At 39.0% G+C, this 24,700-nt stretch overlaps 3 protein-coding genes and 1 long non-coding RNA gene across 5 annotated transcripts in view; 1 reads left to right on the forward strand and 3 right to left on the reverse strand.

Moving 5' to 3' along the window:
- Positions 1–524: 524 nt before the first annotated feature.
- LOC134670488 (uncharacterized) lies at positions 525–2,153 on the reverse strand. The gene is made up of 2 exons (XR_010099065.1): positions 2,018–2,153; positions 525–1,509 (listed from the first exon to the last, which is right to left on the reverse strand). It is a non-coding gene; the product is annotated as an uncharacterized LOC134670488 (long non-coding RNA).
- Positions 2,154–2,328: 175 nt separating this feature from the next.
- LOC134670590 (Krueppel homolog 2) lies at positions 2,329–12,694 on the reverse strand. Its single transcript, XM_063528390.1, has 6 exons — positions 12,550–12,694; positions 10,781–10,947; positions 9,523–9,707; positions 3,309–3,376; positions 2,867–3,000; positions 2,329–2,554 (listed from the first exon to the last, which is right to left on the reverse strand). Exons 2-6 carry the CDS (start codon positions 10,939–10,941, stop codon positions 2,329–2,331), a joined length of 774 nt encoding a protein of 257 aa, XP_063384460.1. The 5' UTR covers positions 10,942–10,947; positions 12,550–12,694.
- Positions 12,695–12,852: 158 nt separating this feature from the next.
- LOC134670589 (asparaginyl-tRNA synthetase) lies at positions 12,853–14,720 on the forward strand. Its single transcript, XM_063528389.1, has 3 exons — positions 12,853–13,050; positions 13,125–14,135; positions 14,409–14,720. Exons 1-3 carry the CDS (start codon positions 12,928–12,930, stop codon positions 14,664–14,666), a joined length of 1,392 nt encoding a protein of 463 aa, XP_063384459.1. The 5' UTR covers positions 12,853–12,927; the 3' UTR covers positions 14,667–14,720.
- Positions 14,721–15,336: 616 nt separating this feature from the next.
- The window catches only part of LOC134670634 (pre-mRNA cleavage complex 2 protein Pcf11), a 34,548-nt gene continuing 25,184 nt past the window's right edge, over positions 15,337–24,700 (reverse strand). For both annotated transcript variants that reach the window (XM_063528439.1, XM_063528440.1), the window contains exons 13-18: positions 23,509–23,735; positions 22,455–22,607; positions 18,286–18,390; positions 17,546–17,681; positions 16,927–17,090; positions 15,337–16,515 (exon numbers count right to left, since the gene is read on the reverse strand). In XM_063528439.1, coding sequence (XP_063384509.1) covers positions 16,324–16,515; positions 16,927–17,090; positions 17,546–17,681; positions 18,286–18,390; positions 22,455–22,607; positions 23,509–23,735 — 977 coding nt within the window. In that variant the 3' untranslated portion in view covers positions 15,337–16,323. The remainder of the gene's footprint in view (positions 16,516–16,926; positions 17,091–17,545; positions 17,682–18,285; positions 18,391–22,454; positions 22,608–23,508; positions 23,736–24,700) is intronic.

Below are 24,700 nucleotides of genomic sequence, written 5' to 3' on the forward strand. Positions count from 1 at the left end.
CGTGGCTCACTCCGCGATTTCGTCACTTTGCTACAGGTACATCAAAAGTACATCCGTTCGACCCCAATTTTGGGGTTTGCTATAAGCCGCGCGTGGCGCTGTCGCCACCTAGCGGCCATATCTGTGCTGATCGTGACAGACGCGTTTTGTTAGAGAGTGAGTCTTCTGTATCTAGTACTATTATTTATTCTGTGGCCGTGTCAAACAAAAGCAGTCACCCGGACGCCACATCACCGAAGTGTCAAACCTGAAATTGAACTTTATGCATATGCACGTAGATCTATGTTGCTCTGTGGTCTGTGATTTACCTCCTAGAAAGCAGCTAGAAGATGTTGATGTCAACTTGAGGCAGTCTTTTTCGAGACCACGGGGACAACGCCGTCCTCGAAACGTCGGAGGTAAATCTTTAAACTCAAATCCGCGATTAAGTCCCGTTGTGCAGTTTGATAATGTTTAATAATCGTGAAAGTTTAAATCAGTGTTCTTCTATTGATCGATCGACACAGGGAAAATAAATACACAAGTCTTATATTAACATATATTTAAAAATCCTGACTACATTCACCCCAAACCAAGTGCATACCATATTGTTTAAATAAATATAGCAGTTGAAAGTAAAAAACATCTAACGAAACAAAACATCGAAGTTTATACAAATGGAATGATCAGTTTCAAAAGGGAACTAATAAAAGAAATGCATAAGGAATTTGTTCGACAAACAGAGAAAATTACCCGATTTTTAATAGTAAATTTTTTTATTTTTGACAGGGTAAGGAGGTCCCAATATGAAAATTTCATCGTTTTGATATTTCTCTAGGCTAACCTACAGTCTGGTTTCACTTGACAGATATATATTATACTGCTTTTGTTTACCATTTCAATAGATAAACAAAACAACACAAGAACAAAGTGCTAAATAACAGCTTAAAATAACTCTGACCAAAATCGTTGACTCATACTTAAGTAAGATTAAACTTAAAATAATACCTTAGTTTGTCCCATTAAAATACTATCGATACAACAGTTTGATTCAATATAAACCAAGAGTTTTAAATAAATATGTCAAAGTGAAGCTCACAATACGTGTTCATACAAACGTTTCGTTTGACATTGACATATGTCACGTGACAACACAGATAATATAACATGATGATAGGACAGTCATTTTAAAACAATTTTGCGACATTTTGCAATCCACACTACATTCCGACAAGTGTAGAAATTAAATAAAAAGTGCCACTTTTTAATTACTACACTTGTCGGACTATAAGTATCACTAGAAAAATACATAAGATTTTTAGAATTTCTCTGCCTTTTTCTGGTGACATTCGGTGAATAATACGCCCATATAGAGCCGTCCCAGTCTTGCTTATATCCTAGCTGTTTGTAGAAAGAGACAGCCGTTTGTCTGAAATAAGGTTGTAGTTGAGTTCTGGACACGGAGGTAAAGTGTGAGCGTGCGACGGTGTCGCAGATGTCCTTATGTCCTACTAGCGCCGTCTGCGTTATCTGTGAAAAAAAAAACATTGGGTAACTATCGCGTAGGTTAAGACAATGACATGCGATATTACGAAGGAATGTTATTCACTTGACTTGTTTGAGATTTGGCAAATTGCACTTTCTTATGGGTAATTTTACAAAGAGCAGTTATTAAAAGTGTAAAGAGAGATATAAGGTGTGAAAACAATTCGTCCCTTGAAATTGACAGCTGAAGATGTCGCTGTACAGTCGCCATCAGATATATATGAGCGGCCAAGGCGAGCACAAATATCTAAACACGCCTCTACGCCTTTTGAGATTTTTGTTGGCCAGCTAGCCAAATTATCCCGGAAGGTGTCTTATTATGTCTATTTGATACTTGTAATATCACTTTTTATCGTGAATTTAACAAGGAATCTACAAAAGAGGCTCCATTTCTTACCATCTTGACGTTTACACCCTAAAAAACAGTGAATTTCTGCCACGATTTGAGTTAGTTGGTATCAGGAGTCCATAATGCGCAAAGAGAGTAACTCACTGCGCCTGTTCCTCCATGGGCGGCGCCAGACGGCACACCAGCTGCACGCCGCTGTGGATAGCGTTCTTGAGCGGCGCCGGCAGGCCGGGCCGCGCCGCCTGCCGCTCGAACACTACTCACAGTTCCCGGAAGGTGTCTTATTATGTCTATTTGATACTTGTAATATCACTTTTTATCGTGAATTTAACAAGGAATCTACAAAAGAGGCTCCTTTTCTTACCATCTTGACGTTTACACCTTAAAAACACACTAATTTCTGCCACGCTTTGAGTTAGTTGGTACCAGGCGTTCATAACGTGCGAAGAGAGTACTCACTGCGCCTGTTCCTCCATGGGCGGCGCCAGACGGCACACGAGCTGCACGCCGCTGTGGATGGCGTTCTTGAGCGGCGCCGGCAGGCCGGGCCGCGCCGCCTGCCGCTCTAGCACGACGCGCAGCTCGCGGAACGTGTTGCGCGTGTACGGGTTCCGGCGGGACGCGTAGCGCCACGTCACGAAGTAGTAGTACACGAAGGGGGTCATTAGGCCGCAGTAGCCGCTGAAACGGAAAAGTCAGATATTATATAACTTCAGTTTAAGTTCTAAGGCTGTAAACGTACGCGAGTAATATTACAGCTAGGAATAATCATAAGTGCAGCCCAAGGGCCCATTTCACGAAAGCTTGTACATATCTAAAACCAGCGAAAAACCCCGGATAAAAAGACATTAAAAAGCTTATATCTTTATCAAATGCGTAGCAAAATTGCCACTGTCGTACCATTTGCTCTCGCAAACGGTTTGCGAGTGGACGCATGATAATTAGGATTTTTTCAAGGATTTCAACTGGAATTCTAAATAAGTGTCTACTTACAAGAGCGCCATGAACACCACGAGCGGGAACAGCACGATCTCGGCGAGCGCGGCGGCGCGCAGGATGTTCCGAGACTGGAACTCCACCAGGGAGATGAGGAGGCGGGCCACCCATAGGGAGTTCTGGCCCAACGTCTGTAATGTCAAGTTGTAATATTAGTTTTACAAGGCTACCTAAAACCTCTTCACCATATTTTTACATGTTTATGCATGTAGCTGACGGTCTTTCCACGGCTATGCAACCAGCTGACGATTTTTTTAATTCACGATAGTTCTTAACTATCATCTGACAAAGTATCAAGCGGGAGGCGATGACTGACGATATTTGCTCCTGGCCCGCGGTCTATTGGCTCATCTTGGCCATTATCTTGGCGTTTTTCGTTGGTCGGTGTTCAGAGGTCATTGATTAAATCGTTTAAGATATAAAAGTAAAGTGTACTCACGTCGAGGATGGTGAGGGAGTAGGACGCAGCATGCAGCAGAGCGAACAAGAAGATCGGCGTCAGGATCACTGTGCGAGTCAAGGAGCCTCCGTATATCGTGGACCTTATTCACTAGGTTAACTTTCAAGCTATGTTTTAACGACATATGCAAGTCGACAACCAATCCTAACAAGGCCTAGTTTCCCCTCTGGGTTGAAAGGTCAGATGGCAATCGCTTTCGTAAAAACTAGTGCCTATATCAATTCTTGTTATTGATTCGTTGTCAAGCCGACCCCAGGCTCCCATGAGCCGTGGCAAAATGCCGGGATAACGCGAGGAAGATGATGATGCAAAGTCGACAATTTACTTTCGGGTAGTTATAACATTTATTGGTTTACCAACCAATTACAAAACCGCCTAGATCAGTCCCTGAACAACCTGACTTTACGTTATTACGTAGGTTACGTTATTTGATCATGTTATGTTTTCTGTTAACTGGCTTAAGGAGCCATTTGAGGGTACATTTTTTTTACTTTTATTGAAATACCTAAAGATACAGATACAGTTATAATAGAAGGAAAAATAGAGGGAAAACGGGGAAGGGGAAGAAGGAGGATGAACTGGCTCGACAACATCAAAAAATGGACAAACATCAAAGACGCGGCCACGCTAACAAGACTGGCCGAGAATAGAGAAGACTTTGCAAAGGTGGCCGCCGACGCCCGCTAGGGCATGGCAGTAGAAGAAGAAGAAGAAAGATACAGAGTTCAGTTTTCGGCCCGTAGTTTTAGTGTAAGTGCAATGACATTTTAGTCATTAAAGGTACCTAGTTTTAGTTTTGTGTGACATGACATAAATTACAATTCGAAGTAAAGCAACTAGAGATGCCACGAATATTCGGTATTCGGCCTAATCGGCCACTTTGCCGAATTATCGGTATTCGGCCGAATGTTGCCAACTATTGAGCCGAAGGACGGCTACCTAAAAAAAATTACACAATAAAAATAACCAATAATTGGGTGTATTTATTATTATGCATTATGCATTCTTGGTAACTTTCTTCGGCCAAGAGAGGGGCCGAATATTCGGTATTCGGCCAAAATCACTATTCGGGGCATATTTAAAAGCGAGACGGGCAGTGCGCGAGCTCCGACGTAAAACGTGGCGATAAATGAACTGTTGCTCATCTAATTCCATGTTGCGTGCACTCTACTTAACTACTACTTAATCTACTATTACTACTTAGTACTTAATCTACCAACGCTATTAAAGCGTACCTAATAATAAGGTACCTTAGCCTTACCGTACCTGCCGTACTAAGTTCAACATTTTATGGTTTAGGATCCGTTAATATAACATCACAAATAACAGGCACAATAGCCACTTAATATTGTATTGTACAAGAATGCGAACATTATTTGCATATATACCTATAGGTTTAATTATGATGTTTTCCTTCACCGAAAAGCAAATGATATTATCGTACATAAATACCAAGAATTTGATTGGTACGAATTTATTTTTTTAAATTAGTATTAGTAGTAAACACTTTATTGCACAAAACAAGTACAATAACATAGAGAGAATACAGTAAATGTGTACAAAGGCGAACTTATCCCGTTAAGGGATCTCTTCCAGCTAACCTTTAAGTAAAATTAGTTTAGAATGGGTTAGGACATCGTTACTGGTGAATTATCAACATAAATTGTATTCCGGTGCCGTTAAGATAGTATATTCTTTCGGTAGATGTCGCTACGCGCCTCCCTAACGATGGTATTCCATCTGTCCAATATCTTGGTCCAATGTGTATTTGCGTCTCACATTTTGCTTAGTGAGAGAGTGAGAAGCAATGCACACGGGGCAGGTGAAACACCACCCATATGCGTGAAAGGAATGGAAAGATTCTCACACTTTTGGTAAGATTTGGTACTTTTGGTAGCTAAGTTACTTAAGAGCGATCGGACCGGCGTAGTACAGTCGCCATCATATATATCGGAGCGGCCAAGGTGCTCACAAATATCTGAGCACGCCTCTATTGTCAAGGCGTTAGAGTGCTTGTTCAGATATTGTGAACACCTTGGCCGCTCCGATATATCTGATGGCGACTGTATATAAAAATTTGTAGTAACGCTCGCAGATGTGTCTGCTTGATATGTACAAATTGATTGGTAAAAGTCAGAGTTCGAACCAGCGACCTCTAGTTTAGAAGACGCCCGCCTTACCGCTTAGCTTGTTTTATTGCAAGCTTTTTATAAAAACAATATTTTATTGACATGTAAAAGAGCCTTTTAATACCTAGTACAGTGATAGCATGTATAGATATACTCTGTCAAGCTATTTCCGTCACTAGAAAAGAACGACAAATTTAAAAAATATAGGCGCGAAGGGTTACCGTCCCATAGAAAATTTGAATTTACTGACAAACTTGTTTGACCGGCTATAATTATTATGTGAATTATGTCTTATGGCAAATTTAACAGATTCAAGTGACGCACACTAAAAGAAACCTTCGTACAACCTTCACAAATTCTGTTACGCGTAAACAAGATCGCAGACCGGTTCCTAATGTCAAGCCGTGACGTCACCGCGCGTCAGACCGCGTTACTATGACAGTTAGGCGTTTAGCACACTGGATCTATTGACGTATATCTCAGGACTGGCATTACGGGCAATAAGCAGTGTTGCCAACTCGGATTTTGAAAAGATGCTAGACTAATGTCTAGATTATGCCAAAATTATGCCAAAGTTTTTTGAAATATGCTAAAAAAATGCTAAAATGTCACTTGAAAATAATATGATGTCTAAAAATATTCTGTAAAAAACACCGTACTTTGTCGGTAGAAAAAGGCGAAAAATTCAAATTTTCTATGGGACGATAACCGGTCGCGCCTACATTTTTTTTAAATTTGCTGCTTTTTTCTACTGACAGGATTTGCTTGACCAACTTTAGTTGGCATTTAAAAAAATGTATACATATATAGTCCGTCGATGTCCATCTTCCACCCACAAAAGTCAAAATTCATATGAAAATATGAACCACATAAGGCGATGGCGCGTATTGTTGTTGCCATGTTGGTGAAAACTTGGCTTAGACTAAATTATGCTAAAGATTATGCCAGATGCTAAACGGAAAATTTTGATGCCAATGCGAGTGAAAATATGCCAGATCTGGCATCATTTATGCCAAGTTGGCAACACTGGCAATAAGAATGGGACCAGTACAGCGGTGTGACGCTGCTACAACGTGATTGGTTGATGACTTCTCATCTCGCGCGCGATTGGTCGCAACTAGTTGCGTTATGGCTCCTCTACACGATGGGCTAGCGCCGGCCACTCCAAGGGCCGCATTTACGCGTTAGATGGAGCAAGTGATATTGCTATCTCATTCTACCGCATGGCTACGTCCCTTGGAGTGGCCGGTGCTGGCCCACCGTGTATAAGAGCCATTAGACTGCACGATTGGCTCGAATTCGTGAGTGACACCGCTGAACTAGTACCATTTTTAGTGTCCGTAACGCCCGTCCTGAGATATACGTCGATGGCAGAGTCCGATTCGCACGTCGCTCCGATGTTTGAGCGAGACAACGCTATACGCGTATTATAGCGACGTCCCGCTCGCACATGTGAATCGGATCCCGTGTGCTAAGCGCCTCACTATCGATGCTTAATAGAAGGCACGCGAGGAAAGAATGATCGCAGAGATTGATTCACGGTGATTGACTCGAGATCTAGAACAGTAATACTCTAAAGTAGACCTTATGTCTTCGGAATAAGGTTTACGAATTACTGTGTGGACGTTTGTCAGAGGTCAAAGTATCTTAAGCATAGAATTGTTAGTTAATTGTCTAGAGGTAGACGATGGTACAATGGCTTTATTTTCGTTTATTTTCCTCAATTAGTCAAATTTCTAATAATGTGAAATTTAAATGGTGTGGAAGCCAACGGCCTGCCACTTGAAGGGATCATTTAATTTGACATTCAATTATGATAATGCGTCACTCGTTCAATTTGTCTGATGAAAAGTAATTAAATTTAATTCATATTAATAGACAATCCAATTTTAATCAAAATGATTGTCATTTTAACACACTTTAACCCTTTTCCAGGCTACACCAATCTATAAGGTTTTCCCAAAACATCCAAATATATTCCAATTAATCCAGCTTTGATGATTCAGTTGAACCAGGCGAGGCTCACTCCGCGATTTCGTCGCTTTGCTACAGGTAGCTAAAAGTACATCCGTTCGGCCCCAATTTTGGGGAAAGCCATAAGTCGCGCGTGGCGCTGTCGCCACCTAGCGGCCATATCTGTGCTGATCGTAAAAGACGCGTTTTGTTAGAGAGTGAGTCTTCTGTACTTAGTACTATTATTTATTCTGTGGTTGAAGGCAAGTCACATTTCCCGAAAGTGCAATCTAATTTGAACCTTAAATCGGAATGCTAAAGTTGAAATTTAAAAGGATTAAAAGATTGTCAGTAGCATCGATGGTCAATAATCGATACACCGGCAGGTCGACGCGGCCTTGGCTTTAAATGTACGACACCTCGCTTTATTGATATTTGCATAAACGTGTTAAAGACTTAGAAAATGATACTGGAATAAGTAATAAGTAGACAAATCGATGTTTAGCTTATAAGGCGATTTTAGTATTGAATGCAGAGTCAATCAATTTATTATTGTATTAACTAGCGATTGCCCGCGGCTTTGTCTAAATAAAATTATAATTCTCGCGCTAAAAAAATCTTATGTCCATCCCCGGGATTTAAACAAATATCTCCATACCGAACATTTTACAGGTTCGGCGGTTTGTTAGTGAAGACCTAACACTAGACAGGGTAATTTTCGCATTTACAATATTGGTTAGGATTCTGTTAAGTTTTTAATATTCAGCGGCGCAATTTCAAGAGGTAATAACAGTCCCGTATAAAAATATAGATACTGACAAAGTGCCGAAAATATATATACACTACCTTAATATACAGTGCAATAAGGTCGTGTCGAGTACCTATATACATATTTTTGGCCCTTGGCCGTATCGATATTTTTAGACGTGACTGTACCAGAGAATAACAACTTGCGATTTTTAATCTGTTGCAATAAGGAAAAAAATATTCCAATTTATGAACATGACTGTGCAAGGCAAAACCTTCTTTGTGGCCCTCATAATAAAGGTTGGTCTACTCAAAGGAAAATTAGTAATAAAATATGTAGTAGGAGGTATAGTATATACCTATAGTACGCCACTAATAAATTAAAAATAGATTAAGTAAATATTTTCTACAGTATTCTAGACTGTCGTCAGACTGTTATCATAGAACGAATGTTCGATCAATTGGTAAGAAGTAGAAATCAATTCTATTATATGTCACCGTAGTAAAGTTAGGTGCCTACTAGAATTTTAATATTAGTTACTTAGCAGAAAACCTTGTCCTGAAAAAAATATTTCTATTGAGCAGTGGCCTATTTTATAAAGCTACAAGTTACAATTAACAAGCGGAAGTCTCGTTCTAACACATAGGGTTAGAAAGATACTTCCGCTTGTAAATTGTGAGTTGCAGCTTTATAAAATAGGCCACAGGTCGTAAAACTCTGCCAACCCTTCATACAAAGTCCAAAAAATCAAGTCAATAAAATGTTTCTTTTACTTTTTCCTAACCTAAACCGAATATGCCCTTAAACGGATACCCGCTATTTTTGTTACATCCTGTATGATCGAGGCTACCTGCTACCACTTTCACTCCGAATTCGTCCGAATAAACGGCAGACATTTTGCATGTGCATAGTAATTGTTCATTAGTTTTTATCGCCTATTGTTTAAGAACGAAGCTGAATGACGGCCAATGCCCTTAAAAATTACTTCATCGACTAAATCGAAGCGTAAAATTATTACAGAATTTTTAAATTCGTGATGGCGGTTTACAGTTAATATTAAAATAGTTAAAGTCGGGTCTCCACTGAAAACCAGCGCCACGGATTGTCGCGGCATTATGCTGAGGGGGGGCCTTTTTTGATGTCTGCATGTTTTCTTTTTCTTTATATAGTATACCTACGTTGTAGCTTTAAATAAATGTATTTTCTTCGCAAAATATCCGACACAATTCAGAACATGTGAGAACCGATACTTTCTAACATTTGCAGCCTTCAAACCAAGAAGTCAGAACAAAACGTATGTTTGTCCATATTATATTATATTCCTTACCTATATAACTTCATATTATATATTTGTAAAGGATACACAAATTAGGCGCCACGTTCATGAAGATGAGCGAGTAGAGCAGATAGTGCGCCGAGTCCTCGAGGAAGAATCTCGCGAGAAATTCTCGCGACGGCCGGATCTCGCGCGCTGGGATCCTCTGGTGGAGGCGGAGCGCCGAGACCGCTGCGTTGCCGAGAAGGGCTTTGTAGAACGCTGACACAGGGCTAGGGAGAAAAAAGATATGTGAGATATTGAGAATACTGCAAAAAAATCTGGCGATATAGTATTAGCCAGGTCCCAGACCGCATACGCGCGAAGCTATTTCCTCGAGCGTATATGCTCGCTGTGTGGACCCGGCTATTAGAGGATCCTGAGCTGAGACTCATCTTATGGATATAGATAAGCGAATACCTATTCGCCAGGATTCCCTGGAAAAGACGGAGAGATGGGACCACTGCGTTGCCGAGGAGGAATTTATAGAACCGTTAAAGTGGTAAATATGCACCCAACTTGTAAAATGAGCTCTTAAGATTTTCACTGCACGGCCTTAGCTATAATTACATTTTATTATTTAATTATCAAGTATCTAAAGAATGTTAATATATCGGAAGTTCATGATGAACACGAATAAATGTGACGTCCCACGGGTAAAGGTACCTTATGGTGGTTGGCGCTTACGCTATTATTAACGACGCTCCAATATTATTGCGACGTAAGCGCCAGCCGCCATAAGGTACCTTTTGCCGTGGAACGTCGTCGTCGTCGTCGAGAAATATTTATCGTGTCTTTTAAATATATAAGCTATATTACTATAATATATTAGTAATAACAAGATATAATATGTAAGTAATCTAGCGTTTCACTTCTAAGATACAAGTACAAAACAAATAACAAACAGGTTCAAAGAAATAAGCAGAAAAAAAATAGAGGTGATGTTATCTGCAAGATTCTCAATGCATGCATAAATAATACTACATATGGAAACTAAATATGTACTTAAAACCTCATCAATTAAAGGCATAATGAAGGCATAGAATCGATTTGATTGAGTTGTCAACGGGAGCGCCTACGAGCGAGTGAATCCAATGTCACGGGGTCACGGTGAATTAAACTGCTCATTGTTAGTGAGCAAAACCCGCTTTTTACACAAGTGTAATTAAATGATATATTTTACATTACGTTGTCAACGCGCTGTAATGCACTTGGAGTCGCAGGCGTCTATACTCAGGGGACCGCTTACCATCATTCGTGCCGTATGTTCGTTTGCCACCGACGTGGTTATTTAAAAAACACTTACTTGCAGAACAGCGGCAGTACATATCCAAAGGTGCACAGCACGGTGAGGATGCGGATGGCCCAGAGAGCCACGTCCACCTTGTTGGCGATGACGTGGGCCTTCAGCGCCGGGATGCCCTTGGGAGGGCCCTGGTCTCCGGCTTGTCCAGTTGTGTCCGCCATTGTTTACTGAGATAAATATTTCTGGGTAATTTCTGGTTCAGAAGGTCAGATGCCAGGCGCTTTCGTAAAACTAGTGCCTACGCCTATTCTTGAGTTGCCAAGTGATCCCCAGGGTCAGTGGCGGATTTGCCCTAAGGCCCGGGCCTAGAGCGGCAAGATATTAGGGGCGGCAGCAAGACGGCAGTCTATATATGGGTGCTGAGATAGGGCCGGCTAGTAGTTACTGCAGGGCCTGGGGCCTAGGTCGGCCAACACTGCGAATCCACCACTGCCTAGATTCCCATGAGCCGTGGCAGAACTCTACAAAGTGCACAATAGGATGAAACCCTTAACAAACAGAGGATAGTTTAGGCAGCAAGCTATCATAACAGTTTCCCAACACAACACGAACAATGTAATCTTTACAAATTCACTTTCAGAACAATAAAATAGTTTAAAAGTAGTTTGTACAATAGTAATGGGACCTAAACCTGCATAAAACAATCTCTTTGTAAATAAAATTTGATTGTTTTAGTGCTATCTTACCCCTTACCCCCTGTCTGTAGTGAGTTTCTGACTGGGTGCCAAGAAGGCAACAAGTGGGACAGTCCAACAGGTGGTTATTTCGTTTCAACAGGGACCATAATCTTGTGGCCCAAATCAGAAACATATGTCCACATGTACATTGCCAAAGCAAGTGCTACCATTTACCATTCTTGTTGGTATGTTTCCTTGTGCATAGTAGGTTCTGTCACCTTGTGGGCTACATTGGAAGCATAAACGACACATTTATGCTTCACGCCAAAAATCTGATGGCCCCTATGCTGCCCCCTATAGTGCAGACACTTAGAAAAAATTTCATCCGAGTGACCATAATCTTTGAACAAGCAAGAGTTTTTTACTTGTTTACTCAGTCAATAAAAAAAATGTAGTTTGTTTGTAGGTTATTTAGAACATTTAAAAATAACACAAAATACTACTGGTATTCAAAATTGACATATTTTAATGACTTTTTGCGTCGTAATGGATTTTTTGCGATTATATACTGAGTGAGATGAAAGTTCATTTCACTTTCTACAAAGAACTGGGTCGAACTGTGGAAAGTGCTCCATCAAACTGTACATAACTGCTGTTGGTCACTGCAGAGTAATTTCAGTGTACGAGTTCATGCGAATGATACTGTGAAACACGACGCACGTTATCTAGAGATTAGGCTATAACAAAGAACTGATAACAACTCAAACAGGCTCTCATTGTGAGAGCTCAACTTATGTTTTGAATTAATAAAAAGAAAAACGTACCATAGCTAACAAGAAGTAACGGGGGAATTAAAAATAAATTAGCACGGAGAAGAAAATTATGGGAAATGTAGTCTAGTGGGTCACGACAGTAATTTGTACGTGAGGAAAAAAATATTAATTCACTATACAACCTTCACGTAGGATCAACTTTACTGACGACCACATTACCATAAAACGACCCAAGGACTTATATAAGCAGGAAAACCTGTTTCCGCGGCCAATTATTAATAATTAAGAATTTACTTTTTAAGAGCAGTTATAAAATGAAATGGAAAAAAATCTTCAGATTAATCCCAAAACTATGATAAGGAAAGTATTTAATACTTACGGAAATTACAAAACTAATAATAAATTAATAACAATTAATGTTCTAAACTATTTTAACACCACAATTATTTTCACAACGCGACGAAGTTGAACATGATTCGACAAATGACAGGTTCATAGATAGCAAAAAATAAGCTACCTGCGTGACGTACGCTGACATGAGCCGCCCTGTTATTAATGCTGTCCATGAGACTAAAAACCGTAAAACAATTTACGATTGAATCGACTATTCTGTATGATCGTGTAAAGTTACTTTAAGAAAATGTCCATGCCCTAGACTGAAAAGATTGACAATGACATTTACTTGACGTTGACAGATGATCCCACAACCTACAAGTTTTAAGGATTCTGTAATTTGTTATGAAAATTATAACAGAAAATGTGGTTTAAAAACTTACTGAAGTTCAGAGAATTTTCCAAAATCTCAAACAGTTCTAGAAACTACACTGCAATTGCCTCCGTTTTAGAGAAAGCCAATGTTGGAGAATTTGCCGAAGTCAAGGTTAGGAACAATATTAAAAATTGTTATAATTTATCTATTTTTCATTGTGTAATACTAAATTTTAATATTTATAGGGATGGGTGAAGAACCTCCGAGTGCAAAAAGAGTTAATATTTGCCGACGTAACCGATGGGTCCAGCGCTAAAAGACTTCAAATCGTGATACCAAAGAAATTAAAAACAGACGCGCTGACGTACGGTAGCTCGGTGCACATTACTGGCAAGCTGTCCTGCAGCCCGCGGGGGCAGCTCGAGCTCGCCGCCGACAGTGTCAAGGTCCTTGGGGAGTGCGTAGTGGCCGATGGCTACCCCTTCAACCCGCGCACGACTCATCCTCCTGAATACATCCGGCAATTCATGCACCTACGCGCACGCACTAACTACATATCCTCAATCTTACGAGTCCGAAACGCTGTTACCAGGCACATACATGACTTTTATACATCTAAAGACTACATGCATGTACATACACCCATGTTAACTTCAAATGACTGTGAAGGGGCAGGTGAGGTGTTCAAGGTTCAGCCTGACAATGAGGAGACGGTCAAAGCCATGATGCAGGAAGGTAGAGATAGGGACACTGTTTACTTCGGCACTAAGACATTCTTGACAGTCTCAGGACAGTTGCATTTAGAAGCAATATGCCGAGGCATGGGGAATGTATACACACTGGGGCCTACATTCAGAGCAGAGAACTCCCGTTCGAGGCTGCATTTATCGGAATTCTACATGTTAGAGGCAGAGATAGCATTCTGTGATAATATAAAAGATCTCCAAGCACATATAGAAGAGTTACTCAAATATGTATTTAGGAAGACAAGAGAAACAAATGAAGCTGATTTGTATTCTCTAGATAAGGCCAATAAAGCTCCTTCATGGTTAGATAAAGAGTTTATTACAGTAACTTATGAGGAGGCAAGAATATTATTAGAGAAGAAAGGAATGAGTATAACTGAGGAAGGTATAAATAAAGAGCAAGAGCTGGCACTGGTAGAGTACTGTAATGGTGTACCCGTGTTTGTTGTAAAATGGCCTAAGAATTTAAAATCATTCTACATGAAGGAATGTGAAGATGATCCAAACAAGGTATATGCTGATTCTAAAACAAATATATTTGCTTTTTACCAAAATTTATTCAGAGTGAATAAATTGTCATAGATTAATTTGGAAACAATTCTACTAAAAGTTTACTACCAATTGTACAAAGCCCTACCACACCATATTTGCTCAAAGGTTAACAGAAAGAGATCCCTTAAAGGGATAAATATTTGTCTTTTAGTATAGGTATTTATGTTCTGATTGAATCATGGATAAAATAATATACCTATCTGTTTATTATAAAAGCATTTTTTATTGCAGGTAGATGCTTTGGATCTCCTAACATCAATAACAGGGGAGCTAGTGGGTGGGAGTCTCAGAGAGGACAACTACAACAAACTAAAATCCAAGCTGCCGTCTGACAGCCTGGGCTGGTACTTGGAGTTGCGGAAATTCGGCAACATCCCCACTGGAGGCTTCGGACTGGGCCTGGAGAGACTGCTACAGAGTTTGTGTGGGGTGGCCAATATAAAGGATACTCTACCCTTCCCTAGGTGGCCACATAATTGTAGCTTGTAAATTTTGTTAGACATATAGGTATAATATATTTCATGTTAATAAATGTAATCAATTGAATATTTTCTATTTTTTATTTAATTTTCTTGAATGTATTGCTACAAATTACTACTCTTTCTTAAAATAGATTATGGTGGGTAACATATACTCGTATTCCCTTTGCCCAATTAAGGTATACTAATATCTGTAGGTACTTACTAGAGTTAGACCAAGTCTGCAGCGATTTTGATAGCCCACGCAGTACAAGTGATATTTATACGTCATAATTTCATAGACGTTTAAAATAACGTTTGCTCTGCGTGGGCTATCAAAATCGCTGCAGACTTTTCTTGGTCTAACTCTACTTACTTAAGCGTTTTTTCCTAAATCGAAAGATATCTCCTTTCTTTTACTATTAGGTAGAAACAATGTATGTAAAATTATCTATCAGTTTAATCTTACGGATCCTGAATCTTTTGTAACTATGCTACTAACTAATCATGCAAGTAACAAGGGGTATGAACTAGAGTTGTTACGAAATAAAACAATGATATTGCATTATGAACTTTATTTACAAATTAAAATCCAAAGGAAACAAATCGTGTGATGTGATTATTAATTTAACAAATAATAGAAGAAACAAAGGCAGATTAAATTTATGTGCAAAAGAAAACCATATTTTTTAATTTTCCAATTTTTATTAAAAATAGTTTGAGCAAAAGCTAACTAGAACAGGTAACGATTTCGTTAAACCTAACATCCTGCAGTTTCGAATAGAAACATACTTCAAACAAATATACATACAGTAAAATTGGCTACATGAAAAGAGATTCAAAATCTTTTTCACAAATAGGAGCTTACATTCAGGTAAGAAAAGAAGAAAAGCTGTTGAAAACAATAAGATAGTCAGTTGTAAGTATATAATAATGTAATGTTAACAATATGTACAGAAAATAAACACCCACCACTCGAGAAGCACACAACTAGATCTCAAGCAGAATACACAAACTTAATTTTAATATCACATTTTGTTTAAATTAAAATTATACAATCACTACTTATGTTCGTTCACACATTAGTATAAAAGTAAATTCAATTTCAGCTTCTACAGAGTCTGACTCTGACCATTAAACAATCCAGTCCCTATTCAAATCTTACATGCATATATACAAATTAAGAGTGTGAAATAAAACAGTAAGAACTATTATTTTATAATAATACCGGCAACATTACATAATGAATGTTGAAGTATACATTTTATGGTTTCTAAATTTATTCACAAATTGGTAGATTATTCATGTTTTTTACAAAACGGGTTTTATGATAATTTAGGATTTATACATAGTATTACATAGCCTATTCCGATTATCAAGCCAAATACTCTAGAATTTAAACTCGCAAATAAAGGTGTAATACATCATGTTTATAGTTCCTGCCCTGTAACAAAACTTTGTGACAACACAAATTCACTTTTCTTACAGTCCGCAAAATACTACCAACAAAGCACAGAAATTAATACCAAAGTTATCTTCATAACCATTTAAAGTTTCCGCACACAACAAATGTTACAATCACTTTTGGAAATGGTAAATTTCACTCCTATTGAATTTTTGTTTACACGCAAAAGTTATATTCTTTAGATGGTAAAATTGACTCCCGTTTTAAGCACTACACACACGCATCACATGATAGAGCAGAGCCCGGAGAGCTCGGTGCCCTTGTTGACGGGCGGCTGGCGGCTGAAGGCCACGCCCTCCAGCTCGGGCTTCAGCGTGAAGGAGAGCTCGGGCTCCTCGCCCGGCGGCGGCGGCTCGTCGTCGCTCTCCTCCGGCTCGGCGCGGGGAGGCGTCGCCACCAGGCTGGCGGAGGCGGGCTAGGGATGAAAAGATAATTAGTTTTTGATTTTTGGTAGAGTAAGCTAGAGTGAAATATGACATTGATGGCAAGGTAGGGAGGCGCCCAAAACCATCAGCATAAAAAGATAGAAATAATTTATTCGTAAGCACGAATACAAAATAGAAAATTATACAAACCAGAAAAACATAAAAAGGAGAAAGTGCCACGATGGTATTATTTCAGCATGTCGCTGGCGACTTTCAGCGTTGATATTTCGAATGTAGTATCTCTGTCTAAACCTATTACTCTCATAGAGTTGAAGTTCGTCCGAAATCAAAATCCTCGATCCGTCACTGGGCTAGGAGTAACTGTTGGCAACGTACAAACAGCGACACTCTTAAGTGTACATCGGTGTACCTAATTACAAGAGGCATAAAGTCGCGGGTACCTTGTGCGCGGGCACGCTGATGTTGATGCGGATGGGCTGCGGCAGGGGTGCGGCAGGCGCGAGGGGCTCGGCGTTGCCGTCGATGGCGGGCAGCAGCGCGGCGCGGGACGTGTCCGGGGCGGCGCGGATGGCTTCCTCCTCCGCCGTTATTACAGGCTCGTCGTCTGGAAATTTGTCACAAAGATTAATACAATGAAACCGGCCGATTGCGAGTCGGACTCACGTACGAAGGATTCCGTAAAGTACGCAAAAAACGGCAAAAATTCACGTTTGTTGTATGGGAGCCCCATATAAATATTTATTATATTCTAGTTTTTAGCATTTGTTGTTCTAGCGGTAACAGAAATACGTCATCTGTGAAAATTTTAACTGCCTAGCTACCATGGTTCATGAGATACAGCCTGGTGATAAGCAGACAGAGGGACAGAAGAGTCTCAGTAATAGGGTCCCGTTTTTCCCAAAGTACGAAACCCTAAAAATGGTTCTTAGTTTGACTCGAATTCGTGAGTGACACGGTTGAACTAGTACCGTTTTTAGTGCCCTTAAGGCCTGTCAATGTCAATGAAAAATGCCCTTAAACAATCTTGATGAATATATTAAAGTAAACAGGGTAACATACCCGGATCGACGGGCTCCTGCTTTATCCGTATGTTCTCGTAGTCGATCTTGGCCTGCTCGTCGCGCTGCTTACGTTCCGCGCTCGTCTCGTCGTCCGTGTCGTAGTCCTCTACCACCACCTCCGGCACTGGCTCCGCCTATTAACATATTTATGTTATGCCAATTCATAAAGTAATAAACGCCTCCTGAGCAAGATTATTTGGGTTCATGACTACAGCTAACAAAAGCATAATTATTGTTAGTTGGTCATAAATGGTCTATATTATATTCTATTCTATAGTATCCGCAAACTAAGCTTAATCTTCTTACGACAGTGTGAATAAGACGTTTTACGACCCCGCTTGTCAGTTTTATTGGCGGATGGTATTATCACAATATAAAGAGTAACAGTGGAGCGACGCCTTTGATGTTTGCGTAAATGCTGTCACTGCACAAGAACACAGTAGGGTTATCACAGACTTTTACACAACTGCCCAAAAATTACAAACATTTCAAATAAGACACGCTAGCCCTGCACCCTGTAAGTAGTTAACAATGCCAACAATGGCGATGCTACTAATATGTAGCTCGGGTCCGCGCGACCCCCCCTCGCACCCCGCACGATTGCCGTGTCTAGACGGCTTCGTCGAATGACTGTATTGGTTTATACACGGTGTTATTATTATCTATAATGCTGTGTTACTTATTAAACTAATAAAATAAATAATAAATATATAAAATCTCTTATAAAAACTAGCCTACCTTGAACACAACATCGTCTTCATCGCCATCCTCTGGTATTTCCTCCGGCGCTTCCTCTTTGGGCGGTTCAGGAGCGGGCTCCGGCGTGTCGTCCAGGTCCTCGATCTGGTGACAAACATCATTTCATTGACAAACGAATAGGGAACCAATAAGTTCGTGAATTATAAACGTAAAGCTTCGTTGGTACCTACGCTACTATCCTACTACTTCAAATCAAATCAAAATATACTTTATTCATGTAGGCCTAGCAACAAGCTCTTATGAATCGTAATTAATCTTAATCTAATTATCAGAGCAATTTATTGATGTTAATATTATTCCATAATAAAATTGGATTAGTATACATGTCAAATTTAACACTAAGAATTTCACAAAAGGATCGTCAAACATTTAAAAAAAAATTGTATAAAAAAATACTATTCTAGAATTTCTAGAATAAAATCTAAATGTCAAAAAAAAGCATAAGTAACAAACATCTACGATAGTATTACATCGGAATATCCATTTCCTCATCAATAATCAAATATACCTAATAAATAAATAATCATTTCGAATAACAATTAATCCCACGTTGTATTATCATTCATGTAGTCCTGTGTGGTATAATAAGCTTTGGAAATAAGTTTACGCTTTACATAATTCTTAAATTTATTAATAGATAATTCAGTAATATGGTTTGGAAGTTTATTATAAAATCTTACACAATTACCCATGAATGATTTTTTAATTTTATGGAGCCGAGTGAAGGGCACTGCGAACTTATGTTTATTTCTAGTATTAATATTATGGATTTCACAATTTTTCCTAAAATTTACAATATTTTTATGTACATACAGAATATTCTCATAAATGTATTGACAGTGCACTGTCATTATGTCAATTTCCTTAAATTTATCTCTAAGTGAGTCTCTATGGTTCATTTTGTATATTGCTCGAATAGCCCTCTTCTGCAGAACAAAAATGGTATTTATCTCTGAAGCACCGCCCCACAGTAAAATACCATATGCCATAATGCTATGGAAGTAACTAAAATATACTAATCGAGCTGTTTTCACATCAGTTAACTGACGGATTTTGCTCACTGCAAAAGCTGCAGAGCTCAGTCTATTCGAAAGAGTAGCAATATGGGGACCCCACTGGAGTTTAGAATCTAAAGTTATACCAAGAAAAACTGTACTATCAACTAATTCCAATTCCTCATCCTTCACAATGACACTTGCTTGCACATGCCTTACGTTACTACTAGTGACAAACTTAATACATTTAGTTTTTTTCTCATTTAACATTAAATTATTAACATTGAACCAATTTACTACTTTTGAAATAGCATTGTTTACATCATTGTAAGCTTGTTGCTGTCGTTTGACTTTGAAAATAAGTGAGGTGTCGTCTGCAAACAATACTATATCATGGTGGGTCTTAACAAGGAATGGCAAGTCATTTATGTAGATAAGGAACAGGAAAGGCCCCAATATTGACCCCTGTGGTACACCCATAGAGACCAATGACCCAGGTGATCGCTGTCCATTCACATCGACCCTTTGTATTCTACCATTTAAGTAGGACTTAAGTAAATTCAGTGCCGATCCTCTAACGCCGTAATAATGAAGTTTCCTGATTAATGTTTCATGACAAACACAGTCGAAGGCCTTAGATAAATCACAGAAGACACCTAAAGCATCTCGTGACTCCTCCCAGGCATCGAAAATATGCTTAATTAGCTCAACACCAGCATCGGTTGTTGAGCGACCCCGTGTAAAACCAAACTGCTTATTATGCATCAAATTATTAACGTTAAAATGTCGTACTAATTGAGAAAGAACTAATTTTTCAAAAATCTTGCTAAATGTTGGTAGCACAGATATCGGTCTAAAGTTAGTGGGGTCAGAGCTGCTACCAGATTTAAATAAAGGAATTACTTTACTATGTTTCATTAGATCAGGAAACTCGCCGCAATCAACACTGTTGTTAAATATAACCAAGTCAGGCGCTACAATTTCTACTAAGGATTTGACAGCATGGACAGAGACTCCCCAGAGGTCACTAGTTTTTTTGACATTAATTGATTTAAACGCCTTTATTACATCTGAGGTACAAACATGTTCAAAATGAAGGTCTCCACAACACTCTGGAGCGTTATCTTTTAATAATGTAACAGCAGATGAGGGTGATGAATTTAAATCCTTAGTTGTAGATACTGGTACCTCGGTGAAAAATTTTTCAAATTCTGTAGCTACTTCTAAATTAGAATCTATAATTTTGTTATCAATGTTTAGTTTAAGTTCTTTAATTGTGTGTTTCGAACGACCAGTCTCCACATTTATTACTTTCCAGGTTGCTTTAATAATTTATAAACTGAAATAAATGTCATATACTAAGAAAAAGTGACCAAGGCCTCCAGTGCCAGACGCTGGTTCGATTCCAGCCTGGGGCACTGGAGGCCTTGGTCACTTTTTCTTAGTATATGACATTTATTTCAGTTTATAATTTATATAGTAGTGTTTCTACTTGATAAAAACAAATTAAAATATTTCCTGGAAAATAATTTAATTTGTTCAAATACTTCATTGCTTTAATAATGTCTGAACTACTTTTTATTTTCTGACTTAGATAATTTCGCTTAGCTATATGACAATCTACTTTAAACTTCTTCGAATACGCCTTCACATGTTCTTTAAATTCATCACTCTGATTAAACCGCCGTTCCTCATATAAGGCATACAGTTCACGTCTTCTTTGATGTAAGTCCGCAGTAGCCCACTCACTAAAAACTGATGCACCACTAACTACGAATTTTGAGGTGAATATCGCATTATAATGATTCATAAAAGTGTGCAAGAATGAATTATACATACTATTAGGACTCATATCGGAAGACAAAAAGGGTAGCGCCTGAACTAAACTTAGCTTCATTCTTTCCACGCGGTCCGAGGTTACTGGTACAAAAGTTATTTGTTTTCTCATGGTATTTTTCCTAAATGCCTCAAATACCATTAATTGACCTAAGTGGTCAGATTCTAAATTGCTGATAACTTTTTTAGCAATAGGAAAAATATCTGTGAAAATATTATCTATACAGGTTGCACTAGTAGCAGTCACTCTAGTGGGCTCCATAAACATGTGGTTGAGATTACAAGATTTAAAAAGATTCAATAATCTACAAGACATTGTTGAATTTTCCATAATATTTACATTAAAGTCGCCGCATATAAGCAATTTCTTACTAGAAGATGATATTTTACGTAGGGCAGATTCCATTATGTTTTCAAATAATTCAAAATTACTACTATTGACGAAATACTTATATACTTATATTGACGAAATTTTCTTTTGAAAGCAAGTTACGTAAACACCTCTCTAAGGCCCACTTGCACCATCCAACAAACCCGGGGTTAAAAGGTTAAACCGTTAACCCAGCGTGAAATTGTACTGGTAAGCATGGTAACTCCAAGTTTAACCGGTTAACCGGGTTTTAGTGTAATGATGCAAGTGGGTCTAGCTCGCTGAAAGATAAATGATCCGCATTTTACTTGTATACTTGGGTACATACATCTTCTTCCTCGCGTTATCCCGGCATTTCGCCACGGCTCATGAGAGCCTGGGGTCCGCTTTGACAACTAATCCCATGATTTGACGTAGGCACTAGTTTTTACGAAAGCGACTGCCATCTGGCCCTCCAACCCCTTCCAAGTTGGGTACATACATAATATAACACATATTTTATACATTACTATATAAATATAATAATATTCTAATTTATATTGGTATTATTTTTAAGTATATAATTAGAATATTGTTTGTTTCATATTTTTTCTCGTCTACAATCCTGCACTACTCAAGTACAAGTTTTCTGTTTGACCCAATGGTTGACTGGTTGAGAATGCCTTAAGGCATTAAGCCCGCCATTTGTACATTTTTTTTATCGTGCAATAAAGTTTAAATAAATAAATAAAAATAGTATGAGTAACGCTAACTGGCGCGTGCAACGGGGTTACCTACGCCACTTGCACCCGCGCCAGCTAGCGGACGCCCTTGTCATCAATCGTCTCGTCTACTTCTTTGATCTTATCACTCACCTCGACGGGCTTGTCGTTGTCGACGACCTCGACAACGGACTCGTTGTTCGAGTTGTCGATCGTCTCATCGACGTCTTTAATCTTATCACTCACCTCGACGGGTTTGTCGTTGTCGACGACCTCGACAACGGACTCGTTGTCCGAGTTGTCGATCGTCTCGTCGACGTCTTTGATCTCGATGGCCTCCTCCATCTTCTCCTCTTGTGGGGTCTCCTCTTTGGGCGGCTCTTCTTTTGTGAGCGACGCCTGTAAATAATGCACATTATAGTACACTAAATCGTTGCATAATGAGTATTATAGTTGGGTAAATCGTTTTATAATGAATATTTAAGGTTAAAAGTGTCATAGTATTAATCATTTAAATTTTTAAATCTGAAGACTTATCTAATTCGAACCCTAAAGGATCTATTATAAACGAGGAACAGAAAGTATAGGATTGCTTGACGAGGTAGTTTTGCCAGGGCGAAGCTTGCCGAGGTCTGACAATCCCTGTTTCCCTCTAATATATGATAGATAAACAATTTAGTTGCTTGCCACAATACACACATACAGACAAAAAAATATAAACAATAACAATATTAAAATAAAATAAAGAACAAGAAGCATCATTAAGAGGTAGGTTTGCTGCGTGCGTTGCAGTAAAACAAAAGGGTTCCGGCTCTGTAATACGCTCTACTTTTTCGTGTGAAGTACTGATAATTCAGCTAAAACCCAGATCACGATATATAATGTTTTTCTTTCACATTTGAGGAATATATTTGGGAGACCGAGTTTTGCTCGGAAAACATACAAAAACTAAAACATGCGCGTTTTCCCAGAGACACCTAGTTAGATCGATTTATCGCATACGAAAACCCTCATATAGCTAATTTCATCAAAATCGTTAGAACCGTTTCCGAGATCCCCGAAATAAACATATAAATAAATAAACAAGAATTGCTTGTTTAAAGGTAATTCAAGACTAAAAAAAGTAAGACAATGTTGCCACTGCAATAACTTATTTGCAAAATAGTAAGTTTCTTTTGATAAATAATCACGCTGAGATAATTTATTTATCAGTAATTTTACTCCTACGATTTAAGAAAGTGGCAACATTTTCTTACTTTTTTTGGTCTCGAATTACGTTCTGCAGTTTAGATAAGATTACCTTGTAGTCCTCCAAGCAGAGAGGGTGATAGTTGTGGTCCTCGTGGCGCACGGAGTTGCGCAGGTGCCACTCCTCCTGGTCCTCGTTGTAGAACTGCAGGAAGGCGTCGCCGCAGGTTGCGCAGGCGGCGCGCGCGGGCGCGCCGGCGGCCACGGAGGGCGCGTCGGCCTCGGCCAAGGGGGGCTCCGCGCCCGCCTCCAAGCCGCCCGTCTCGAACCAACTCTTTTCTAAAAGATTAATGGTCTTTTTATTAACCTTTTGGCCGCCGGACCTAGTCCGCAAAGACGCTCACTCACACGCCAGAGCAAATTTTAAGTAAACAACTAATAAAAAGTTTAGGGATTGCAAATAGTGATATCGATATTTACAATTTATGGTAAAAATCTTTTTAATTTAGCTTTGTTCTTATCCTGTTTCAATTTAATTCCAAATTGCCAAAATTAAACATATGTTTTACACCCGAAAATGTTTAAAATATAGGGATTTAACATAAAAAACAACCACTAAACAATGTCGATTCAAGACGTGATATCGCCGCACTAGGCTGTACGAGAAGTCTTTTATACAAGACAACGGCGCGCATGGACTGCCCGCAGTGCAGATCGACAAGGACTGTTTCCGCGCGGATCAAGTAATAATAGTCTCTAGGTCAACGGCGTAAGCGCTTGTCGGTACGTAAACTTTATTGGCGTAACGTTAAAGCTGCGCATCATGTGTCGATAAAGTCAATATACCGGAACTGTTTTAGTGAAAATTACACGTGGGTTGAATTTTTAATGCGTGAAGATATTATTCCGGAATTAGAATCTATCATTATAATTTCAGTTTGGTTTACATTCATATAGGTAAACTCTTATCAAAAAAACGTTCAACGACTTGTTATAAAAAAATTACACATTAACTTCAATGTTATAACAAAAAACTAAAGTCTGATAAACAGGTATGTCCCTGTACCACTCTTGTGCGAAGCGGTCGCTGCGGTGTATCCCTTCCCACTAAGCTATAAAATAACATCAATAATTTTTTTTATTTATCTCTTCTGCAATTAAATAGTCCACAATCTACAAGGGCAAATTTACTTGTCTGACTCTACTTTATAGAACTTAAGAAGCTGCCTGAACTTTAAATATAGTTATGCCTATCTGACTCTCGTTCTATGTATTCTAGTAAGTAGTTATACCTACTATTCGTT

This window comes from Cydia fagiglandana, chromosome 14 (genome assembly GCF_963556715.1).
Source record: "Cydia fagiglandana chromosome 14, ilCydFagi1.1, whole genome shotgun sequence".
NCBI lineage: Eukaryota > Metazoa > Arthropoda > Insecta > Lepidoptera > Tortricidae > Cydia > Cydia fagiglandana.

What these genes read in the sequence shown, in the direction of transcription:
- LOC134670590 (XM_063528390.1), bottom strand. Translation starts at nt 10,941, where the DNA reads ATGGCGGACACAACTGGACAAGCCGGAGACCAGGGCCCTCCCAAGGGC. An exon ending in GAACGTGGCGCCTAATTTGT is followed by an intron (nt 3,377 to 9,522) that starts GTATCCTTTACA and finishes TGACTCGCACAG; the next exon opens with TGATCCTGACGCCGATCTTC. An exon ending in GTGGTGTTCATGGCGCTCTT is followed by an intron (nt 2,555 to 2,866) that starts GTAAGTAGACAC and finishes TTTCCGTTTCAG; the next exon opens with CGGCTACTGCGGCCTAATGA.
- LOC134670589 (XM_063528389.1), top strand. Translation starts at nt 12,928, where the DNA reads ATGTGGTTTAAAAACTTACTGAAGTTCAGAGAATTTTCCAAAATCTCA. An exon ending in GAGAATTTGCCGAAGTCAAG is followed by an intron (nt 13,051 to 13,124) that starts GTTAGGAACAAT and finishes TAATATTTATAG; the next exon opens with GGATGGGTGAAGAACCTCCG. An exon ending in GTGAAGATGATCCAAACAAG is followed by an intron (nt 14,136 to 14,408) that starts GTATATGCTGAT and finishes TTTTTATTGCAG; the next exon opens with GTAGATGCTTTGGATCTCCT.